Here is a 21,653-nt window from a genome sequence, read left to right on the forward strand (position 1 = left end):
TTCCCACTTAATCTAAGAATGGTTCTGAAAAATAATTTCTAATTTCTTTTATTCAAAGTGATATACCTGTGTTAATTTAGAAGATAATGCTGTGACAGATCCAATCATGTGGCTCCTTTCATTGGGTGTTGAATCATTTTTAAATATTCAAGTAAGTCAAAATAACTGACTGACTACCACTGACAGTCACGAATCAAATTCAACTTCACCAGCCTTAGGAAAAAAACCTCTTGGATCCAAGAGTGTGCATTTTGAGCACATACGCTATAGACTGTGTCCAGCCATACTTTTCATATTCTGGAGAAAAACTGAGGCTAAGAGTCACACTTTTCCAAACAGCTTTTAGTGCTACAACTTCATTTAAATGATGACTCCATGCATATGCAACAACCAAATATAGAATAACAGATGTGTCTAATCCCAAAGATGTCATGCTTTAGATACATTGAACTTGTTTACCTTTGTATTCTAAGCCAGGAACTCTTTCACCCTTGATTCAGAAAGTCTCACTCAATCAGTACTGCTGCAGTACAATAGGTGGGTTATTAAAATCAGAAAGTCCTATCATATGTGGTGCTCAGAACTTCACAAGCACATTCATTAACAACTAACAAATACTCTTTAAAAACACAGTGTGTTCCATATTTGTACAACAGCTGTTTCAATAGTGGTCCTATCACCATATCACAGGAAAATATAGGCTCAGCTGAAGTCTTCACTACTGTATGGGATGACTACAAACACTTCCACTCCATAGTTACTTATTCATTCAATAATTCAAGCACTTCAGTTCACCACTAGAAGGAAAAATAAATTATTTATATCTATTCCTGTAACAAAATATTGTGCAGAGTACTGGTATTAGAACATCACAGCTCTGTTTTATATAATATATACATAATATCCTTTCCAACCATATTTAAGTCACTCAGATTTAATTTTCAGCACCTTCCATCTAATAGATTTGTATTTGCAGTACTTTTTAGATAATCCAACACTTTTAAAGTAGCGAAGTGACACAAGAAAAATTGGATGGTGAGTGATACTTCAATTCCCTTTTTTAATTTAATATTTTCCTCATCTACTTCCTTGTGATTTAAATGCAGAATAAAAAAATAAAAAATATAAAAAAACCCAAACAAAGCCAACAACATGTGTAACAGAAAACATCTGAGGCAGTTATCAGAAAGGGGATCTTAATTACAAAGTCTTATATAACTGTAAGAGACTTTATCAGGTTACTTGCATTTGGGATTAGGCTGTGTAACTGCCTAGCTGGCACAGAGATCACTTTTCTTCACAGCAGCCCATACAAAGCCATGTTTTAGATTTGTGACCAAACCACACCAGAGTTTAAGCTATTGCTAAGCAGTCCTTACGCAGCATCAATACTTTTTGTTTCTTACCCTATCCCTCAGCAAGTAAGCTGGGGTGGGAAAAACACCATGAGAGGTACAGCCACGACAGCTGACGAGAGCTGAACAATGAGATATTCCACGCCATAAAACATAAGACTGATCACCAATTAGGGAGGTGGGCTTTCCAAAGTAGCCACTGCCCAGGGACTGGGTGGGCTTTGGTGTGCTGATTGGAGGTGGTGACTGACTGTCCTTGCACCATTTCTTTAATTTCCTTTCCTGACACTCACCCCTCTTCACTTAAACTTTGTCTCACCCATCAGTTTAATCTTGCATTTGGACTAACAGTTCTTTTCCCGCATTGTGCCAGCAGGAGGAGGAAGGAAGTGTTTGGGTGGGGGTGATCTACCAACCAGGATCAACTCACCAGAGCCCAAAACACAGCTAGCTCGCTGAGACAAAAGACTACTCACAATACACTGCTGTACATACCCCAGCCAAGCACTCCCAATCCATCTATCATAGTGGTGTGTGAGTCAGTGCCAACCACGCTGTCTGGATAGTAGTAGCCATCCTGATCCATCACCACTCTTGCCAAGTACTCCAGGTTCACTTGGTGAATGATCCCAGAGCCCGGTGGAATAATCCTCAAGTTTTTAAAAGCTTGAGAGCCCCACTGAAACAAAAGGAATTAGAGTAAAAAATTTTCAACATGAGCACTGGAAAAACTTTCATTTACTGCACTTTTCTTCATGCAAGTAAGATTATTTTTGTCAGTACCTTTAAGAATTCAAATCTTTCTTTGTTCCTTTCAAATTCCAGGTCCTGATTTTTTTGCAAGCTGTCTGACCTGCAAGTGAAAATAATCAGCTGTCAGAACCAAAATTATCACATGAATTTTATATCTTGTCAAAGGTTGAAAGAAAGATTTATTAGCTAATGTGCATGATGATCCATTGCACCATTTTAATATCACTACAGGCAACCAATGGAAATTATTTAAGAAATCTTAAGAGATAATACCCGAAATCTGCTTCAAATGTGAATTACTAATTTGCATTTGCAGGTCTAAATGTTGTAGCCTGAGAAAAGCAACACTGCATGTTAGCGAAATGTGACTTTTCCAACACCTAAATCAGAAGGCAGTAAAGGAAACTGGAACACAATTGTCCTGCAACTTCATTTAAAAAGACTGTTACTATGACAGAGTGCTGTCTGCAGCCTCTGTGTTTCAAAGCAGTGTTAAATTTCTCAATCAGCTGCCTAGCTTAGGCATGCAGAGTTTGAAAGAACTGAAGCATAAATCTGTCCAATGTTCTCTATATGAGAGAAAAATCTTTATTTTCTTGCATATGTTAACGAGCCTAATAGCAATAAAATAAGGCTGCAACAAAAACTGCATACCAAAAAACTTCAGGAAGATGGAAGGAAACCATCATAAAATATGTGATTGCAGGATCTGTTTAGAAGATTAGTTCAGTAGGCCCATATTTATGTACCTTGGAGGATAGAAGGACCTGTATACAGAGGTCATTTATTTCACTGTAGGTCTAGTGAGTGACTCCTATCGAGTCTTTGTATCTTTGTCTCAGCATGCTGAGGACTGAACAGCCTTATATTTCTTTCCAGAACTCATAGGGGCCATAGTAAGCAATGTCTCATGCTCTTCTGCTTGGAGGCACTGAAGCAGAAAGCAGTTCCTCAGAACTGAGCCTAGAGTAGATCACCTCTATTCTTAGAGAAGTGAGGAAGAAAGGAAATATTCTCATTTGTTCTTTCTAAAAACCCTTACAGTGTCAAAAAAGTGCATGTGGGAAAAAATGCCATTTCTGAGCGATTAATAATAATGCAGCATTATTAAACAGAAGTACAATAAACACAGGCCTGGAATGAGTCTATTTCTATTAATAATTTAGTACAGGCTTTTGCTGCTGAGAGATGCACCACAGATAGAGAAAATTCTCCCCCCAACTCATCACAGCTGATACAGTCTAATTTTAAAATTTCTTAATGTCTGGAATGTTTTTGTACAAATGCTAACAGTATCACCAGTAGAACTACCTTGATGACCAGTAACTGGATTCAGTTTACTTACTACCATTAAGAAGTAAAGAGTCATTTTTTTATTCTTACTGCCTGTTAAAATCAACCTGGATGGAGTGATCTATCACGAGATCAGCAGGACAGATAGGATTTATTTTTTCTGGGTCCCCACCAAGTTTTTTCACAGCATCACGCATTGCAGCAAAGTCAACCACAGCAGGCACCCCACTACAACAGAAACAAAATGGGCATGGTGAAACAATTTGAAAAAGAGAAAAAAACAACCCAAAAAAAACCAATTCTGAGATACAGAACGAACAGCTACTGTCACATACAAAGCAAACTGCACTGCTCCATTTTCAATGCAACCAAATAATGAGTAGCAACCAGAACTTCAGGCATTTCAACGCTTGACTTATCTACAAGATCACACACTTTTCTTTTAACACAGCTTCTGATGCTTCTCTGCACACACATTCTCAGTTTTCTACTGATGGATGTTCTACCATAATATCTTCAAGCAGCTTGGAAAACCCTTACATACTTATCTGATTTTGCTGGCTGCTAAAAGAAAAGGAGTTCTCTGACGTGCTCATAAGGATCTGGCATCAATGAACAACCCACTGAAAAAAACTACATTTCTGTAAGAGTATCCCAAAGCAGTAAGGGTTTATGTTTTTAACTCTGACCATAAGGACACTATTACATTTTTTTTAAATATCAGAAACAATGCAACAACAGCAGTAAAAGACTTTTTAGTTCCTACTGAATTTTACCTTGAAAATCCTGAATAATTACCAAAAAATGAACAGGAAAAAGGATCCACATTATCTAACCTAAACAGAATTAATTGCTATTGTTCAGCAGTTTGACATCCCTGGATAAGCTTTTTATAAGAAAAATAGGAAATTCTGTGTTATGCTACCTCGGGGATTTTGAGAGAGGGGGGTAGGAGGAAAACAGCAGAAGAATTATTTTGCCAACTTATGAATGTTGTACAATCAATATGGAACAGACAAAATATCCTTCTACCATCTTAGAACAACTCAAGATAAATACAGAATATTAGAGAATTCTAAACCAGGACAACATGAATGTAATTGTTGCAAAGCTTTTGGAAAGTTGCCAAAGCTGCCTTTTTCAAAAAGGTCCTCAGAGGCCTGTCCAAGAGCTCATTTTCCAGGAATGCAGTTGCTCTGCAGACTTATAGGCACATTTTATAGGCACAAACTCAGCAGGAGTAGGGGGCAAGAAAGAAGAGCAGTAAGAGAAGGAACAATGTTTGCTTGAAAGTTCAGCTTCCTCTCTGTTCCAGTTTTTCAAAACATTAACAACAGCTAATGGGTGAAAAATAGCTAGGAAATCAGCACTTCTTTCATTTGAATTTTGCCAATTTTTTCTAATGTCTTTAAGCTGAGCTGTACTAGGTCTCTAGCACTTTAAAAACCTCTGTGAAAATGCAAAACAGAGGTTATGACAGCTAAGACACTCTACGGTTGAGGAAGAATATCAACTGGCAGCATAGTTGCACTGGGCTTACTGTGGATGTACTAAAATATTTTATAAAGACAGAGAACAAAGATACAAAGAACAGTGAGTAGACTTGCAAGTCAAATACTGTATTAGAACAGTTAGATGCTATTGTTCCACCTGAAAATTAACTTTCCTCATTGAACAGGGACTATTATATGATTATTACTGACACACCTGAGGACTCACTGCAATAACATTTTTTAGAGTCCATTAGGTAGGAATCTCAATTTGTGTTTCTGGGAAAAACAATGTCATGGTTTGACATGGAAGTTAATTTTTTTTTCAGGAAGTTGGGTCAAACCAATCAGTGGTCAGGTTTGGATATTGGCACTTGGAGTGACCACTGAAAGTATGGACACGCCTCTGAGAACACAGCAGGTTAAAAGCAAGAACTCCCAGGAGAACTGTCTCTTTGGTTCCGGTCGTCAGAGAGTGCAGACTCTCCCCTGCCCAGCCTTAGGCTGGGTGGGGGAGGGGAAGTCATGCGGCTTTGTCCAGGTAGGCTGAGGGGGCTGAAGGTCTGGAACCGAGCCAGTTCCTGCGGATGGAAGGGTGGAGAGAAGCAGAGATGCCTTTGTCCCCCCCTCAGAGAGAAAGAGACAGAGAGCCTGACGGCACCTGGAAATTTGCCGGCAGAGGAGAAGGAGGGGGGATGATGCCCATTGTGGGAGTCGAGAATGCTGGGCAGAGATTTCAGCTGTCCAGGGAGTCTGACCTTTTAACCCTTTCCTGGGAAATGAGTGCTTTGTAAAATATTACTCCTCCTCAATTTGTAGTGGAAGAGAGACAGTCCAGGACCTGAGATGTTAGAAGAAGAAATTTTTAAGTAGGAGGAGATGATGGAGTAGCTTTTAGCTGGACTTTTCTTGTTAGCCATAGACTGAACCAAATTCTCCTGCAACAGAGACTGCATTTTTAGGGGGATGCAATGGTGAGCCAAGAGACCTGCTTCAGCAGCTGAGAGTGACAGGAGTGGAGTGAACAGAGAAAAGTTGAGGAGGATGTGGTGATGCCCTCTGTCTTCAGAGAAGAAGAAGAGAAGATCTCTGTTCTTGGACCCTCGGCCCCAGGGGAGGAAGAAAATGGGGGGGACTGTTGTCCCAAAAAGGAAAAGCTGTTGGACCCTCGGCCCCAGGGGGATGCAATGGTGGGGACTGTGGTCCCAAAATGAGAAACTGAACTGTTGTTTTTCTTTGGTCCTTTGCAAAGCATCCTTGAAAAGAAACCCTATGAGCAGTCTGTCCATGCACGGTGGTGAGAGCACTGTGACATGGAAAGGAGAGTGTCACACTGGCAGATTTTCTCTGTGCGGTTGCCATGTGTGACAGGGAAACACAGGAGGTGGTAACTGTGTTTCCTGGGTTGGGGGGGTGTCTATGGTGCAAGAGATACTTCTCTCTCCCTTGATAGATTGAGTATTGATTATCTGAAGGGTGGTAATTTGATCAGGAATCCCGGGTGAGGTTTCATGGTGGTTGTTTTGGAAAATGGGAGGAGGAGGGGTGTTTTAGAAGGTCTTCATCCTGGATTTAGTGTGTGTGTCTTCTGTAGTAGTAGTAGTAGTTTAATAAAGTTTTTTTTTCCTTTGTTATTAAGCTTGGGCCTGCTCTGCTCCTGATAACATCTCACAGCATTTATTTGGGAAGGTGTATTTTCATGGGGGCGCTGGCATTGCGCCAGTGTCAAACCATGACAATAATATGCTCATTTTTTCAACAGCAGAGAAGTCTTTAAAAATATATTTATAATAACACTGATTTAGAAGAGGAAGAAATTATATTAGTTATAAATGAGAACTGAAATAGCTAGAAAATTGAAAGCAAGAGCCCCAGGGGAACAAAAACAAACAAACCAAAAAAACAACCAAAAAAAAGTGAGGAAAAAAAAAGAAAGAGAGAGAACAGACAATACCACCCCTTCAAAGAATAACTTCTAAGCACCAAACTTCCTCAATTGTATGTAATTTATCAATCCCATTTTCTTCCCCTGTTTTGAAGTTTTCTGAATATATTTACTTCGCTGTCTCAGAAAACTTTTTTTCAATGCCCCTACTCTGAGTGTTTGCCTCTCCAAGAGTTGTCTGTAGCATGACATCCAGGAAAGCTGAAAAAGGGTTTTCCAAATATCTCACTGCTATTCTTCCCCTCAGCTCACCCCTCCACCCCTAGCTGCGTATTGTTGCACTCTCAAAAGACCCTCTTCCTTGCTTTGGAGACCATCAGACTCACGTGAAGTCTTGCAGAATAACTCTTGCAGGCTTAAATGGCACTTCAACATTCTTGTGTTGCATCACTTTCCAGTTAAGAATATTCTCAACATCTCCTTTCTTCACTAGGAACTCATCACAGTTACGGATCGCTGCTTCCAGGAGGATTCGAATAGAAAATGGCAGGCGAGCTGCATGGGTAAGAGGCAAGAAACAAACTCAGTTTTTACCTTAGGGCATACGTCAGCAAGTGCAAAGTTCCATGCCTGGGGCAGACAGGTCCCCATATTCTCACAAGGCTTTATTCTGATTATCCAAACCTCTTTTCCCACCTCTAGCTTTGCCAGGAGATCAGTACTAATTGACCTGTTCTACTTGATGCTTTCAGCAGGTTTATTATCTCAGCTCCTGTGACACAGCAGACATCTTTGCTGAGGGACTTTTCCATCCTCCATAGCACAGCAACCCTGAAAACATGCTGTGCTCACCTTTTTTTCAGCAGTTTGTTCTCTTTGTCACTGACTACAGACATATAAATGTACCAGGAAAAGCATAGTTTTCTACCTGCCATGTTGGAAGGTACAACTTTAGTGGTTTATGCAGTCTCTTCGTCTCAGGACATGGAAGATGAAACTGAATGAAAGTCAGACTGTGCATCTATCAACCTTCTTTTACTTCAAATCAGAAATATTTAAAGATGACACAAAATACTATTGGAGTTGTCCTGACAACTCCAACAGTTGCTCTACTACAAGGAATGGGTGTGAAGAAAAAACTCACACATGTTTCAGTCGTTTGATTGCCTCTCAGAATATTCACATTTTAAAATCTTTTGAGAAGTTTGTTCCAAGTTTCTACACAGGGCTGGCCTCAAGATATGTCACTTAATCTCAGTGAGACCTCATTAGTGCTATTGTAAAAAACACCCTCCATCTATTATTCAGGACACAGTAATTCAGAACAATTTGGGTTGGTTGTTGTTGCGGGTTTTGTTTTGGGGGATTTTGTTTATTTGGGAGTTTGGGGGTTATTGTTACTGTTGTTGTTTTGGGTTTTTTTAGAATATTCTCCTGCCCTTCCCTGCTAAGCTATTCCCTTTTTATGCTGGATAGTGAGAATTGCATCTTTTTTCCTTTAAAGGATCTGGAGGTTATCACTCTCGTAATCCTGGAATGGATCAACTGGTAACACTGTATATATATTTGTCCATTCTTTAAGACTTTTCTCTGCTTTTCATTGACCAAGACTGACATTAATTGACTGCTCACATAAGGGAGCCTGTAATAGATATATGTTGCTGACATTCAGAGAAAATGTTCCTCCTCTTGTTCCCTGAATTCTCCTTAATCACCTGTTTCCTTTTGAAACACCAAACACCCACCATAGATAACTCTAAGGTATAGATACTCAAGTTTCTAAGTCAATGACACAGACACTAAGATTTTTACCAGTACCACTGAAAGACTGGGGAAATATCAGAGAACTAAAGAAAAAGCCTCCTCAGAAAGGATTCTTTACCCACTACTGTTTTCAAAGCTGAAAAATCTTCCTGATTTGTTCAGTCATACTTATCAGTGTTAGATCCTTTCCAGCCTTTAGCAGTATAAGAAGACTTGTGCTCTTAGTTTTGCCTAGCTCCCCTCACCCACTCAGCAAAAACAAGACTGCTGTGTGCACAGTATGCTGAGAATATATTATTGCGATCTTGCCAATATTTCTGTCATTCTAAATTTCAAGAATTAAATTTTGCTAAAATTTTGTTTTCGAGATCCGCCTTTTGAATTCATAGCTCTCGCCAGAGACCAAGTATCATCCAGTGTGGCCAAGTCTGTTCAGGTTCTGTTCATCAGTATTAACAAAATGCTTCTCTTATGTTGTCAATGTACCATATCTCACATCTTCCAATTTGCTCAGATTAAAGAATTTCTTCAGAGGCTGTTTCGGGTCCAGTGGCTCCACAATCTGTACGAAAGGATTGCTCATGGTTGTTGAAGATCCTAGTTAGTGTCCCTAAAACAAAAGAAAATTCAAGGACATTTGCATGACATCTGTCCTTCATACAAAGTACATGTCCCACAGTCTACAATGTATCTATCCCACACACAAAGGCCTGAACCAGAGAAAAAGGTACTGTCAGTCATTCCCCTTCCAACACAAATTTACTTGTAACACATCCTCAGAGATAAAAGGTCTGAAGGAAGATAGCAGTACTGTGAAAAATATAGATACACCAAGTGGTTTAGAACCATAGAATATTAAAAGCTGGAAACAACCTCTAAGACCATCAAGTCCAACTGTTAACTGAGCACCCCGTATCCACCACTAACCCATGTCCTCAAGTGCCACACGCACACAACTTTTGATGATGAATCTATCACTTCCCTGGGCAGCTTATTGCAATGACTGGAATAAATTTTTCCTAATATCAAATATTAACCTCCCCTGGTGCAGCTTAAGAACATGTTTCATTCTGTCACTGGCAGCCTGGGAGAAGAGACTGACTGCACCTGGCTACACTTTCCTTTCAGAGAGTTGTAGAGAATGGTAAGGTCTCCCCTGAGCCTCCTTTTCTCCAGGCTAAACAACCTCATCTTCCTCAGCCACTCCTCACAGAACCTGGGCTCTGGCCCCTTCACGGTGTTTGTTGCCCTCCTGTGGACACAATTTCACAAATTCTATTTTTTTCATTATTCTCTTCTTTATGCTTTTTCTAGACAGCCATTTGTGCCTCTGTGATTTACAAACCATGACAACACAGTCCCATTTCTTAAGTGTGTTGTGGTTTAACCCCAGGCAGCAACTAGGCACCCACACCCACTCCCTCACTCCTTTCTGGTGGGAAAATGAAGAGAATCAGAGCAGCAAAATGAAAAAATTCATGGGTTGAGATAGAGATGGTTTGATAGATAAAGCAAAAGCTAGACCTGCAAGCAAAGCAAAACAAAAATCCACCTCTTCCACAGGCAGGCAGGTGTTCAGCCATCTCCAGGACAGCAGGGCCCTATCACACCTCATGGTGATCTGGGAAGACGGACTCCATCACCCTGAACTTCTCCCTCTTCCTTCTCCTCACAGCTCTATATGCTGAACATGTGGGTCAGTTGGGGTCAGCTGTCCCAGCTGTGTCCCCCCCCAGCTCCAGGCACACCCTGGAGCACATCCCCAGCCTCCTCGCTGGTAAAAGGTGGGTGAGGAGCTGCAAAGGCCTTGGCTCTGTGTAAGCCCTGCCAGCAGGAACTAAAACATCCCTGTGTTATCAAACGTATTTCCAGCACAAATCAAAAACACAGCCTCATACTAACTATTAGGGACAAAATTAACTGTATCCCAGCCAAAACCAACAGAAGTGGCATTGATCTAAAGCTAAACTATCAGACATTTACATTCAAACTTAAAAACAATTTAACAAAACCAGAAAACACTATTATTTTGAGACAGAAAGTATTATAGACTAAGATTACAAATGCTATCAGAGACGAAAAGAACTCTCCTAATTTCAGAAAGGTTTGTTAGGGTCACCACAAAAAGAAAATTTACATAGACCGTATTGTAAACATCATTTTAGTTCGAGATTTTTTTGTTGTTGTTGTTGCTTACTGATTTACTGGTTTTTGTGGCTTAATGGTTTGCTGGATAAAGCATTCCTCTGGGACCTAGGACTTTTAGGTTCACATATAGAAATTTAAAAATCCTAAGATATTCCTTGTAGCAAGGCCAACTAGCAGCAGGGGACCTAAATTCAATACAGAAATATCTCTTAATGTCCAGAAAAGGTTAACCATATGCAAACTACTTAATGGAACACTTCCTACGACACGTTGAAGAGCTGAACTCTGCCCAAGGCTCTTCTGGAAGCGTTGGCTTAGGCCAACGCATGTCAAGGATCAAGCTAACAATTTAACAGTGAGAACAATTCTCTTGCAGTGCCTGGCAGCATTCCCAGTCACGATTAAATTTTTTTTAGTAGAGAGATAACCACAGGCCTGATTTTCAGATCCCTTGTTTTCCCAGAATACTGTTCCCATCTTCATTCAAATACTATTATCTTCTCTTGCCCCAGTTTTTCAAACAAGGAAAATTCACAACAAGGCACAAAATGACAGGCCTCAGAGACTGGCGCAAAAGGATGCACAAACTCCAGTATTTGTTAAAAATACTGGAACCAGCAAGGCCAAAGAATTAATTTATTTATCTCATCTGCTAGTTTCATGCAATGTTCAGGAAATACTACTATGTGGAATATATTTATGGGGGATTTTTAAAGTATTCCAGTATTTTCAAAATTCAAAATTCATGTATTTAGAAGATACCCAAAGAGAAATAGCAGAAATGGTAACAAAAAAAGGTCCAGGGTGTAAAGCAGCAAGATAACGTAGAGAAAGAAAAATTTCCAGAATTCTTTTAAAGAAAACAACGGATGATTCTAGATAAAAAGCTCAATGTCCAGGGAAGCTGGAAGGTCAGCAAATGAACCGACTGCAAACACACACACAACCTCAAATCTATCACCTCTCACATTTCCATTGACAAGTTATTTTCTGAAACTCCTCTTCCCAGCTTTGCAGATACTCACCCTGTACACAAGCCCCTAAAGTTTTAGGTGTCATGATTTTTAATCAGCATGAACTACTAGCTATTCCTCTAAGCAAACTATGTGCTTCTACAACTGAGCATGATCAAAATTAATTTCTTCCTTCCTCTTCTTGCCAGTTACCCTCCTGTTAAGATTTACTTTCTGCATTCCACTTTGAGAACTTTATTTTATTCATACCAATTTCTCATGGGAAAGTCTAAGAGTAGCCATAGATAGAAAATATTTGGATATCCCCTGACAGATAAAGCAGATCATTAATTTGATATGAGCATGAGTCCACTGTACTCAGTTCACATATTCTCATCCCAGTATAAAATTGCAGCTTGAACATTTTCCATCCAAATCCATGCCTTGGAAAATCACAGAAGAAATTCAAGATGTTATGACACATTATCTACATGTTAACATTACTTTATCAGACATCACCATCTTCCCTGACTAGAGTTTTTTTAGTTCATAGTATGAGATGCTTCAGTACAGATCTCCTCTCATCAGTGAGTTACATAAATAAGCCAAACTGTGGGCTGACCAAGGCCAAATCACAAGTTCTTTTCTTAGGCCTGGTCACACTGATATGAACAACACCATTACAAACCTGGAAGCCATTCAGAAATACTTGAAAAGAGGTAAAATCTCTAGAAAAAATACCAACTAGCAGCATTACTGTAGTAAATCTCACAGAGACAGGGAAGCTCAGTCATAGCAACTACTATTTCCTGTAGTAGTTACAGTAAATTATAAACCAAGTGGCCACAGCACAGAACTCTGAACTAGTGATTTGCCAAAAAAAATCTGGGGGCAATACTCTGCACACTGAGTATACCAGTGTTAGATACAGGTTAACTTTTTTATTAACTTGAGATTACAGCAAGGAATATTTATTCATGTTTTGCAGGCACTGAAATGCAAATATGCAAACATGGGGGAGCAGACATCTGTCTGCCTGGAACTGGTGCAGCATACAGGGTCACACACGCTGACCATGGCCAATGCACGACCACATCGATACCTGCTCAGACATACCAAAACAAGCATTTGATCTTCTGCCCAACAACCTTAAACTGTTTGTGTGGAGATTACATTAAAAAACCCATGGATTATTCAAACCTGAAAATGCAGAATAGGATTAAAAATGGAGCATCTCATTACTGACACAGACTCTCAGAATATTATGAGTTGGAAGGCACAAGAGGATCACTAAGTCCAAGTAAATGGCCCATATGATATTCTAATCTACAACCCTGGCATTATTAGTGCCATGCTCTGACCAATGGAACTGGTCAAAGTAATCTCAAGGTACTGGAACCTTCTTAAAGGGTTGCATGACTTGTATGATGTGTACCAGACAAACAGCCTTATTTTAACCCTTCCTTAGTGCCCACTTTTAAAATTCTGAGAACACCCACAATCCGGCCCACACTAATGCTGATCATCTATGGATCTGAACTTCCTATCAATATTTATTTCCACTCACTTTGTTACATCAATGCAGTAGCTTATTACTGTGCCACCACACTCAATCTCTTGTTAGAATGCACCTCAATTCACCCAGACTGCACAACAGCTCACCACAGAAAGTCTGATTTCTGTTTTTTCCCTGTCCCTCAGAGAAGCAGAAGTACAGAAAGATTACAACCATGAATACCAGGAGGGGCAAATTTATTTGGATAAGGCCATAATTTTCCAAATATAAAAAAAAGAAAGCTATGTTTTGTAAATGCAACATTTTGCCCTTTAGGGTAGAGAATGAACCCTTGCCCACAACAGCTGTCTCTTGCTGTTTGCATCCCTATATATGACACAGTTCAAATTTCTATGGAAACACAAGTTTTGCACTGTTGATACTCTAAAAAGGCTTTCTGAACAAACAAAATCCTACTACAACACTCCTCACTTCATTTGTATTGAGTGTGCCAGCAAACAGCTTTTACCGTGAGACCTAGTTCACTAGCACTAAAACATCATTGCAAAGATGCCTGCTGGCTGTACTGTCTGTGGTTATCTCTATGGTGTCCTGAAGGACACACCCTTTGATGATCATGACATAAGAAACATGCACAAGTCCAAGGGGACAGAAGCAAAAAGTTGTCTGTCCATCCTCTTTCCCTGACATCTCTTATTCATTAATCAACTACATCAGATACATTCAAAGTATATTAAAGTTTCATGTGGATCTCCATAAAAAGGATTTAAGTAAGTAAAATATTTTATTTAAAAAAAAAAAAAAACATTCACAGGAGACTTCAACATATGTTGTATGTGTGCTTTCAAATCTTCAGCTGTTGCACATTTTGGAGTATCTAAGATAAACACAATACTGGTCACATCACAACAACAATGATTAGAACAGGACTTGGTTGAGTTTAAACCACATTCTTTATTGACAGCGACTCCTTGACTCTATAACAGATCCCTTTAGAGGCAGTTTTGTAACTTGGAACAACAGCAACAAATAAATTTTACTGAAATTAATGTAATTAAGAAAACATCATAATATATAATGCAATTTTGCACTTACATAAATTATCTCATGAAGATCATAGAGGGAAAAAAAGTATTTGGTCTCTTGCTATACCTGAGAAAAAGTCTGAAAACTATTCTAGACATCACTTTATAACATACTATTCTACTCTCTTTAGAGTTGAAGGTGAAACTGAACACAGCTAGTCATACTAAAAACAGCAATCTCACATCACAAAAAAAAAAAGAGATTATTTTTAAATAACAGCTGCACTTATACTCATTGACTGTAAACAGATCCATACTATCAACAATATGTATTATTTTGGGGTTTTAGGGATATCAGAGCATCCCACTCATCTCTCGCCATCCAGAAAAAGAGAAAACTGTAGCACACGGAGTGGTTTTCCTACATACATGCTGACAGTAAACCATGCTCTTTCTGTAGTACACAACACAAATGTTTACAAAAGACTCATGATTAGTAATAATCATTTATTACAGAAGTACCTGGTGATAAACCGAAGACACAGATTGTTCGACCTGCAGAAGGGAAAAAGTCTCTGGATGAGAAAATTTCTGTTTAAGCTTCAGGCCATGAAGTGGGAGCAGAACAGCAATAGTTATTCAGCACTTTAGTACAGACATACATTTAATCTCACTTGGAGAAACATGTTTCCACAACTGCTTTTTCTATTCCACCTTTGCTTCTAAGTTGCTGTCTTTCCAATTATGAAAGGGTGTCTATGTTATTAATGATAAGGAGTTAATTTTAGACATCTCTTTGTAAAACTAAACACCTAGTATATTAACTAAAACAGATTTCAAGTAGTAAATGCTCTTTTTCCTGAAATATGGGTAAATTCCTGGCCATTGCTGGGAAGCACACACTCATCAAAGAAGCAGTTTAATTTGAACATTTTACCTAGACTCTAGAAGTGGTAAAAAAGATTACACGTAAGCAAAGATGCAATTTTATCAGTCATCCAGAAAAAGGGGAAGGTTCAGACTTGCTGGTACTTGAAGGAAATTTGTGAAGAAACATATGACAAAATACGATGTTTCTGTGATGAAACTTCCATCTGAAAACTGGGAAAAAAAAGAAGTGAGCTGGCAGGACCACCATGGTAAAACTCCTTGCCTGGTGATAAAGCAGGACATAGGCAATATCCATGGCCTAGCTTGAAAAATGCAACATGTTTCATTCAGGCTGAATCTGATCTTACCACCTTCTATTCCAATTATCACTTCTATGCTCAAAAGTTATTTTCCGTGATTTTGCCCACTCAAATGAGTGCCACTGTATCTATCTGTACTTAGCTGCCAAGTTTGCATGAAGCACCTCCAAATAGCAAAAGCAAGCAACTTAAAAAATCTAAGCCAAGCTGCAGCAGAGCTACTGAGTTATAAATGCTTTATTACAACATTGAGCATGCACTTTGTGACATTACAAGCAGTTACATATACCTGAACAGCACTTCCTTAATTTACAGCTATTGATGTTTATTAAAGGACAATTAATAATTGCTCTGAGCTTCTAAAATTTACATAGCTTTTCTCATGGTTTCACATTCTACTCAACAGGGAGCCTCCACTGAAAAAATTGATGATTAATTCCAGTTTACCTAAGTTATAGTTGGCATAGCCATGAATAGAGATCTCTAAGCAGGTCCAGCATGTAGGAACTTCCATCATATTGGAATTGCATTATGTTCTGTGCATGTGTACCTTACCCAAAAACCAAGAAGGGAGAATGCCCATGTTAAGCATGTTGACAAAAGGCTGCATTTTTGATATGGAAAGGCAACATCTTCAGTATCAGTCAGGTGTTTAAAGTAGTAAAACTTTGCTAAATAAATCCATCCATAATTCAAGTCGGGTTAGAAAGAAAATCCTAATAAATATATCTGTGTGGCAGGAATTCTTTTTTAGTTTAAATATTCAGATTGCCTAACAAAAATGTTTTTGTTACATTGGGTAAATCGACAGACAGATAGACATGACCAGACACATGACAACACAACAACAAAAAAACCCACCTACCCACCAAAAAAACGGCAAAACCCAACCAAACAAACCATAAGCACAAAATACCTCAAGCCCACCCATGCCCCCAGCATTTGGATAGACTTCAATACTAGAAGTAGAACAAGCAGAGTCTTGTTTTATAAAAATATCAAATGCTATAATTACTCGTGGATGTAGAAAGAACAGATGAGTGCAACTACTATTGCAATAAACACAGGTTTCTTCTTTTGATTTAGAGCAGGTCTTATTATTTAACACTCTGCCTGTGGCAGATAAGGCCACTATGTAACAAATATACACTGTTCCATTGCTGCTAACAGACACTAGGAGATTTCAGTGGTTAAAGAAACTGGAGAAAGAATCTTTGTGTTTCTTCGTTACACAGAAAGGTCCATCATTACATATAGATCCTTAAAGAGAAGTCCACTAACAATCTGATGACTGAGCAACTATTCCGCCGGTATAAACTACATCAGTATTCCACACTGGAAAAAATGCAGTAATAGAAAAAGGAAGGTTTCTTAAAACAATCTCTAGGCAAAGTTTCAGGGAACCCCTTTCAACTTTAATGCTCCAGAGAAACACTGTACTAGAACGGAGCTTTGGATTGCAGATGCTCCTGCTTTCTCTGGCTGCCTGGAATTTTTGACTGCAATGTTAAAAATACTTATTCAGATCCATAAAGTGCTAAACTTCCAACACACTAAACAGGTTGCTAATTGCATAGTCCCATAATCTGTATATTTCATAGGCTGTCATAACTATTCTGACATTGCACTTTGTTAGCAATGCTGTATCACACATATTGGAACTGAAAGTTTAGGTCAGAGATCAAGTTTGTGAAATCGAACATTGAGGTCTTAAAGTAACGCCAACTCCAAGTAAGCTGGAAGTTTAGGTGCCCAGTTCCAAAATGTAGATATTAAATGCTTTCACATCATCCCTCCAGAAAGCCAAATGCTACCTTCTCTCTCACCTCAACACAGGTATTACAGCTTAGAGTCAAAACACTTCTCTTGTATAGATCTCACCAGCCTCTGGTAATCCAGGCAAGCACACATATGTAGTGTGCTCTCAGACAGCCTCTGAAATGCAATCTACTCTTAACAAAATCCAGATCATAATTAAGCAGGTGTAATTGTTAAGGGAATGCTTTCTCAGCACACTCACCCCTGAGTGTCCCAGATAAAAGTAGAGATTAATTTTCCTTTTTTGCTACAGGAAAATGAGCAGCATTACACCTGAGAATAAAAGGAAGCTTATCTGGAGACTACCAAACACTGAAAAATGAAGTGTTGAAATTTTTTTCCCACCTCCTGAGAGAGCAGCTCTGAACTTTAACCTACTTTCTACCTCTATACAAGCTTGCTGCTTTTTTACCCTACACTAGTACTTTTAGACTGTTCATTAATAAATATGCAGCTTGGAAGAGTTTTAACAAAGAACTAGCTTTCAGTGTTAGTTAGAAAAAATATAAAACCAACATGGAAGTGCTGCAAGAAATGTGGAATACAGAGTGTGTGTACAAAGATTTGGTCTGAAATTTTGGTTCAGTGTCAAAAGGCAGGATTAAAAGACATCTCAGTATTGGTCTGTAAGTTTAAAAGACTCCTGTGAAGGGTGAAGAAATGCAGCAGAGGTGCATGGGAAAGGCAAACAAAATGACAGTATTGTGAATTAGGTCTGTACTCATGCCATTACCATTATACCACCTTCATAAACTGCTCTCTTTGCACCTTTAAAATTCCTTTTCTGCAACGTGAAATCTGAACTGTTTCAGAGCTAATGAAGATATGTAGGTGGAAGGATCCTTTCAGGATGAAAAACTGATGAGAGGATTACTTCTGTTGTGAAATAATCTGACACTGTGGAGTCCTAACTTTTCACACTATTTCAAGACAAATCCTGAATTTGTTGTCTGGAAATAAAGATAATTTTCTCACACTAAAAACTTCTACCTGCAATCTCAGCAGCTATTCAACTATTCGTGTAGATGAATCCAGCTTTCAAACACCCACAGCTTCAGTCTGTAAGGACAACAAGTGTGTGTGTCTGATACAATTTCATGAACTCCAACTAGCTGTTAACAGAGTTTACTGGCCAAGCTCCCTGGGGAAGCAAATTAAGTTCCAATAAACATTTTAAAATCACCTTTTTCATAACACTTTTCACACAGAAAGGGTAGGGAAAAACAAACAAACAAACAAACAAAATAAAACCCAAACAACCAAAATTAACACCCTCTTTCAGAAGCATCTGAAGTCCTGACCTTACAGCTGTGGGATGTCCCAGTTTTTTCAAGGAAGTGCCAAATACCTAGAGGAAATCTTCTGAATTAATCTATCCCTAAGGCAGCAGTGAAGGCAAAATCCCTGCAAAAAATTTATCTAATTTTCACACAATTAAGACTCCTCTCTAGCTTTCCTATATTCCAAGACACAAAGGGACCACTCTTCAATTCACATCTTTCCATTTAGCTTAAGTAGATTGTTACTACAAGGAGGGAGCAAATTTCCAGCTCTTACTCTCAATCCTACAGAGTCTATGCTGGAAAACACTAGCAAGAGAGATTTGTTCAATTTCTTACTGTTCAAATGTTATTTCTTCTCTAATTTTATGCATTTATTGTTTTAGCTCTTCCACTATTACTATAAAAACAAATAGTATCACAGTTGGAGTGTATCATCCTCTGGCCAAAGACAACCAGAGAGAAAGAAAGGTGCTAAATTACAAATATGATATGACAAAAACCTGCAGTTTTAAAGCCCTGTGGTCTTTTCAAGTCAGCAATAGTCTGCATTACGTACTCTGTAAAGCACTAAGTGATCAGACTTCTTTTTACATGGAAAGCTTCTCCAGGAATGTCCTCTATCTTATGAAGTCTGAGAAGAGTAAAGTATTGATAATTTTCCTAATAAATCTTCACACATACCACAGATCCTGGAAGGCACAAAACTCAGCTGTACCTCCTACTCTCTGCCCATTACACTCCTCTTACTTTCTTTGAAGCAGTAAAAATCCCCAGAAGTTTATTAGGACATTCTGATGAAGCACAATTGCTTTTAAGCAAAGCATTACTAAATAAACATTCCAGTGTTAGTATTTCTCTAGGGTGGTCTTCCTTTACTTCGGTTTTGCAGATTGATAAAGCCAGTCAGAACAATTGCAACAGCACTAAGTGCTCAGAGATATTAATTAAATTCCAATTGTTTGGAGAGAGAATCCTCTGTTTTAGACCAAGTTTCCTGCTGATACTAAAAAATATTAAAGCCCAGATCTTTCCATCTTTCCCTTTATTCCCCTCCCCCCACCTTTACTAGCTTTAGAGCTGGAAACTAAATATCAAAGTACAACCTCCACTTAAAAAATAAACAGGAACAGTGTTGATATTATGAAATGTGGAAACATACTGAACAGTAACAGGGGCTGATCTGAACATATACCTGATCTAGTTACTGAAACTGGACATCTCCACAGCCACAGTCCTAAGTCACGTAAAATTAGAAGGCGAATACCCACATCTGTGTTATGATCTCCAGGAATGTTACATAATACCTGCACCTGCTGTCTGTGCCATGAACATGAAGCATATTATTTTGTCACCCAAAATTATTAAAATCCAATACTTTATAGGCATCACCTTCCAATTATTTTCTTCCATCCTTTCCCTGTCCCACTTATGTTGTAGATCTACTGAGGTTTTTTCCAGCACAGAGATGTTGCTGTGTGCTTGATACGTATACTTCGCACTATCCTCTACTATTTAAATACTACTAAAACACCAACAGACAAGGCTCCAGCAGTTCCAGGAGGAAAATCAATGTTAAAGCTTCACCTACATGAAGACAGAGCAGCACAACTTCTCTTCCACGCCCGCTCTTCTCGACCTAAATCTATTCTTCTTTCTCCGCTCTGTAAAAGCTGCCCGCTGTACTCGCTGTGAGTCGGCCCCAAGCCGGGTGTTGGAGATTTCGCCAGCCGGGCCCCGGAGCCGCGGCGGGGGCCGCACAGGCCGCCGCTGCTACGAGATGGTGCCTCGCAGGGGCTGCTCCGCCAGAGTCGCCTTCCCTCCGCAGCATCCAACGACTCTTACCAGCCTCCACCGAGGGAGCCAGGGCCGGGAGACGTCAGGATCCCCCGTCCTGCCATCGGGCCCTGCTAGCCACCGGTCCCCGCCCTCAGCCCGGGCCCGCACCCGTCCCGGTTCTGCCCCGAGGGGCGCCCCTCCACCCCACAACCTTCCCCCGCGGCCCGGCCGCCGGGAACGGGCACCCCGCGGCAGGAGAAGCTGCTCCCAGGCACCCGAGCCGCCGGCGCCGGGCGGGAGAGAAGCGGGGCGGCGGGGGCCCGCACTCACCGGGGAGTGAGGAGCACAGACCGCCGCTGCTGCTCGCCCTCAGGCCGCCGAGCGCAGGGAGAGGGAAGGGGCGGTGGCGGCGAGCTCCGCCCCGCGCCCCAAGGCCGGAGTGCCGCCAGCCGCCGGAGCGGAAGGCTGGAAGGGAGGGAGGGAGGACGAGCGACCGGATGGCCAGCCGGGCGGCGGGGATACGGAGCTGGCGGGCTCACCCGTCCCGCCCGCAGCCCTGGCCCCGCTGAGAGCCGCTGCTTTCCTCGGCCAGCCCTTTTCCTTGGATGTAGGAGGAGGACAGGGAGCGCTGTGAGGGTGGAGGGGAGGGTGGAGGGGAGGGGAGGGGAGGGGGGAGGAGTGGAGGGGAGGGGGGAGGGGTGGGGGGTGAGGATGGTACCGAGATCAAGGCCAGATCTGCTGCGGTGAGAGTAATCGCAAAGACGGGCACTGTGACAGGGGCAGCAGGGTATGGGCAGTGATGTGCCTTGTGCCGGCCATAAGTGCACCACGTGCTCACAGCCCGAGCGCTGCTCAGGCTTCGGAGAAGTCCAGAGGTGCTGTCAGTGAAGCCTGGGCCCAGAAGCGAACAGGTCTCACTCGGGACACCACCTGACACACAGGACTGCATCCTCATCCTCGTGGTAGTGCAATAGGAGTGGGACGTCCTGTTGTTCCTCTTGGCAGGAGGAGAGCTGACTGGCCTGGCTGTTGGCAGAAACGGGCTGTTACTTACAAGCTGGTCAAGATCAATATAATGACGTCAGTATTAAAGAACACTATCAGAGTAGAGGACATCCTAGAGGACATAATTTACATCACCCCCATAGCTGACTGCCATGGAGACCTTATCAGTGTCCAACGTGTTCCGAGTAGAACAGTGTACAGTTTGAGCCTGAATAATGTTGAGGAATACATTCAGTGCAAGTAGTCGGGGTACAGCTGCAGTGGGAGCTGCATATTGAGCTCTAGGTAGCAGGAGCCAGAATAAGAGGCTAGGAACAGGCATTGAGCCAACAAAGGGTGCAGGTACCCTGTGGCCCAGCTAGGTGAGCAGACACTGAGAGACACAGCAGGAGCCAATGG

General features: G+C 40.7%; 1 protein-coding gene across 2 annotated transcripts in view; it reads right to left on the minus strand.

The window, feature by feature from the left end:
- The window catches only part of ACO1 (aconitase 1), a 36,337-nt gene extending 15,516 nt beyond the window's left edge, over window positions 1–20,821 (minus strand). Inside the window, exons 1-6 of one of the 2 annotated variants that reach the window (XM_054002705.1) lie at window positions 20,580–20,821; window positions 9,027–9,150; window positions 7,163–7,331; window positions 3,492–3,629; window positions 2,139–2,208; window positions 1,851–2,034 (exon numbers count right to left, since the gene is read on the minus strand). In XM_054002705.1, coding sequence (XP_053858680.1) covers window positions 1,851–2,034; window positions 2,139–2,208; window positions 3,492–3,629; window positions 7,163–7,331; window positions 9,027–9,123 — 658 coding nt within the window. In that variant the 5' untranslated portion in view covers window positions 9,124–9,150; window positions 20,580–20,821. Of the gene's footprint in view, window positions 1–1,850; window positions 2,035–2,138; window positions 2,209–3,491; window positions 3,630–7,162; window positions 7,332–9,026; window positions 9,151–20,061; window positions 20,381–20,579 lie in introns of those variants that run through there. The other variant, XM_054002706.1, reaches the window with a different exon arrangement.
- Window positions 20,822–21,653: the final 832 nt, after the last annotated feature.

Source organism: Vidua macroura, chromosome Z (assembly GCF_024509145.1).
Source record: "Vidua macroura isolate BioBank_ID:100142 chromosome Z, ASM2450914v1, whole genome shotgun sequence".
Taxonomy (NCBI): Eukaryota; Metazoa; Chordata; class Aves; order Passeriformes; family Viduidae; genus Vidua; species Vidua macroura.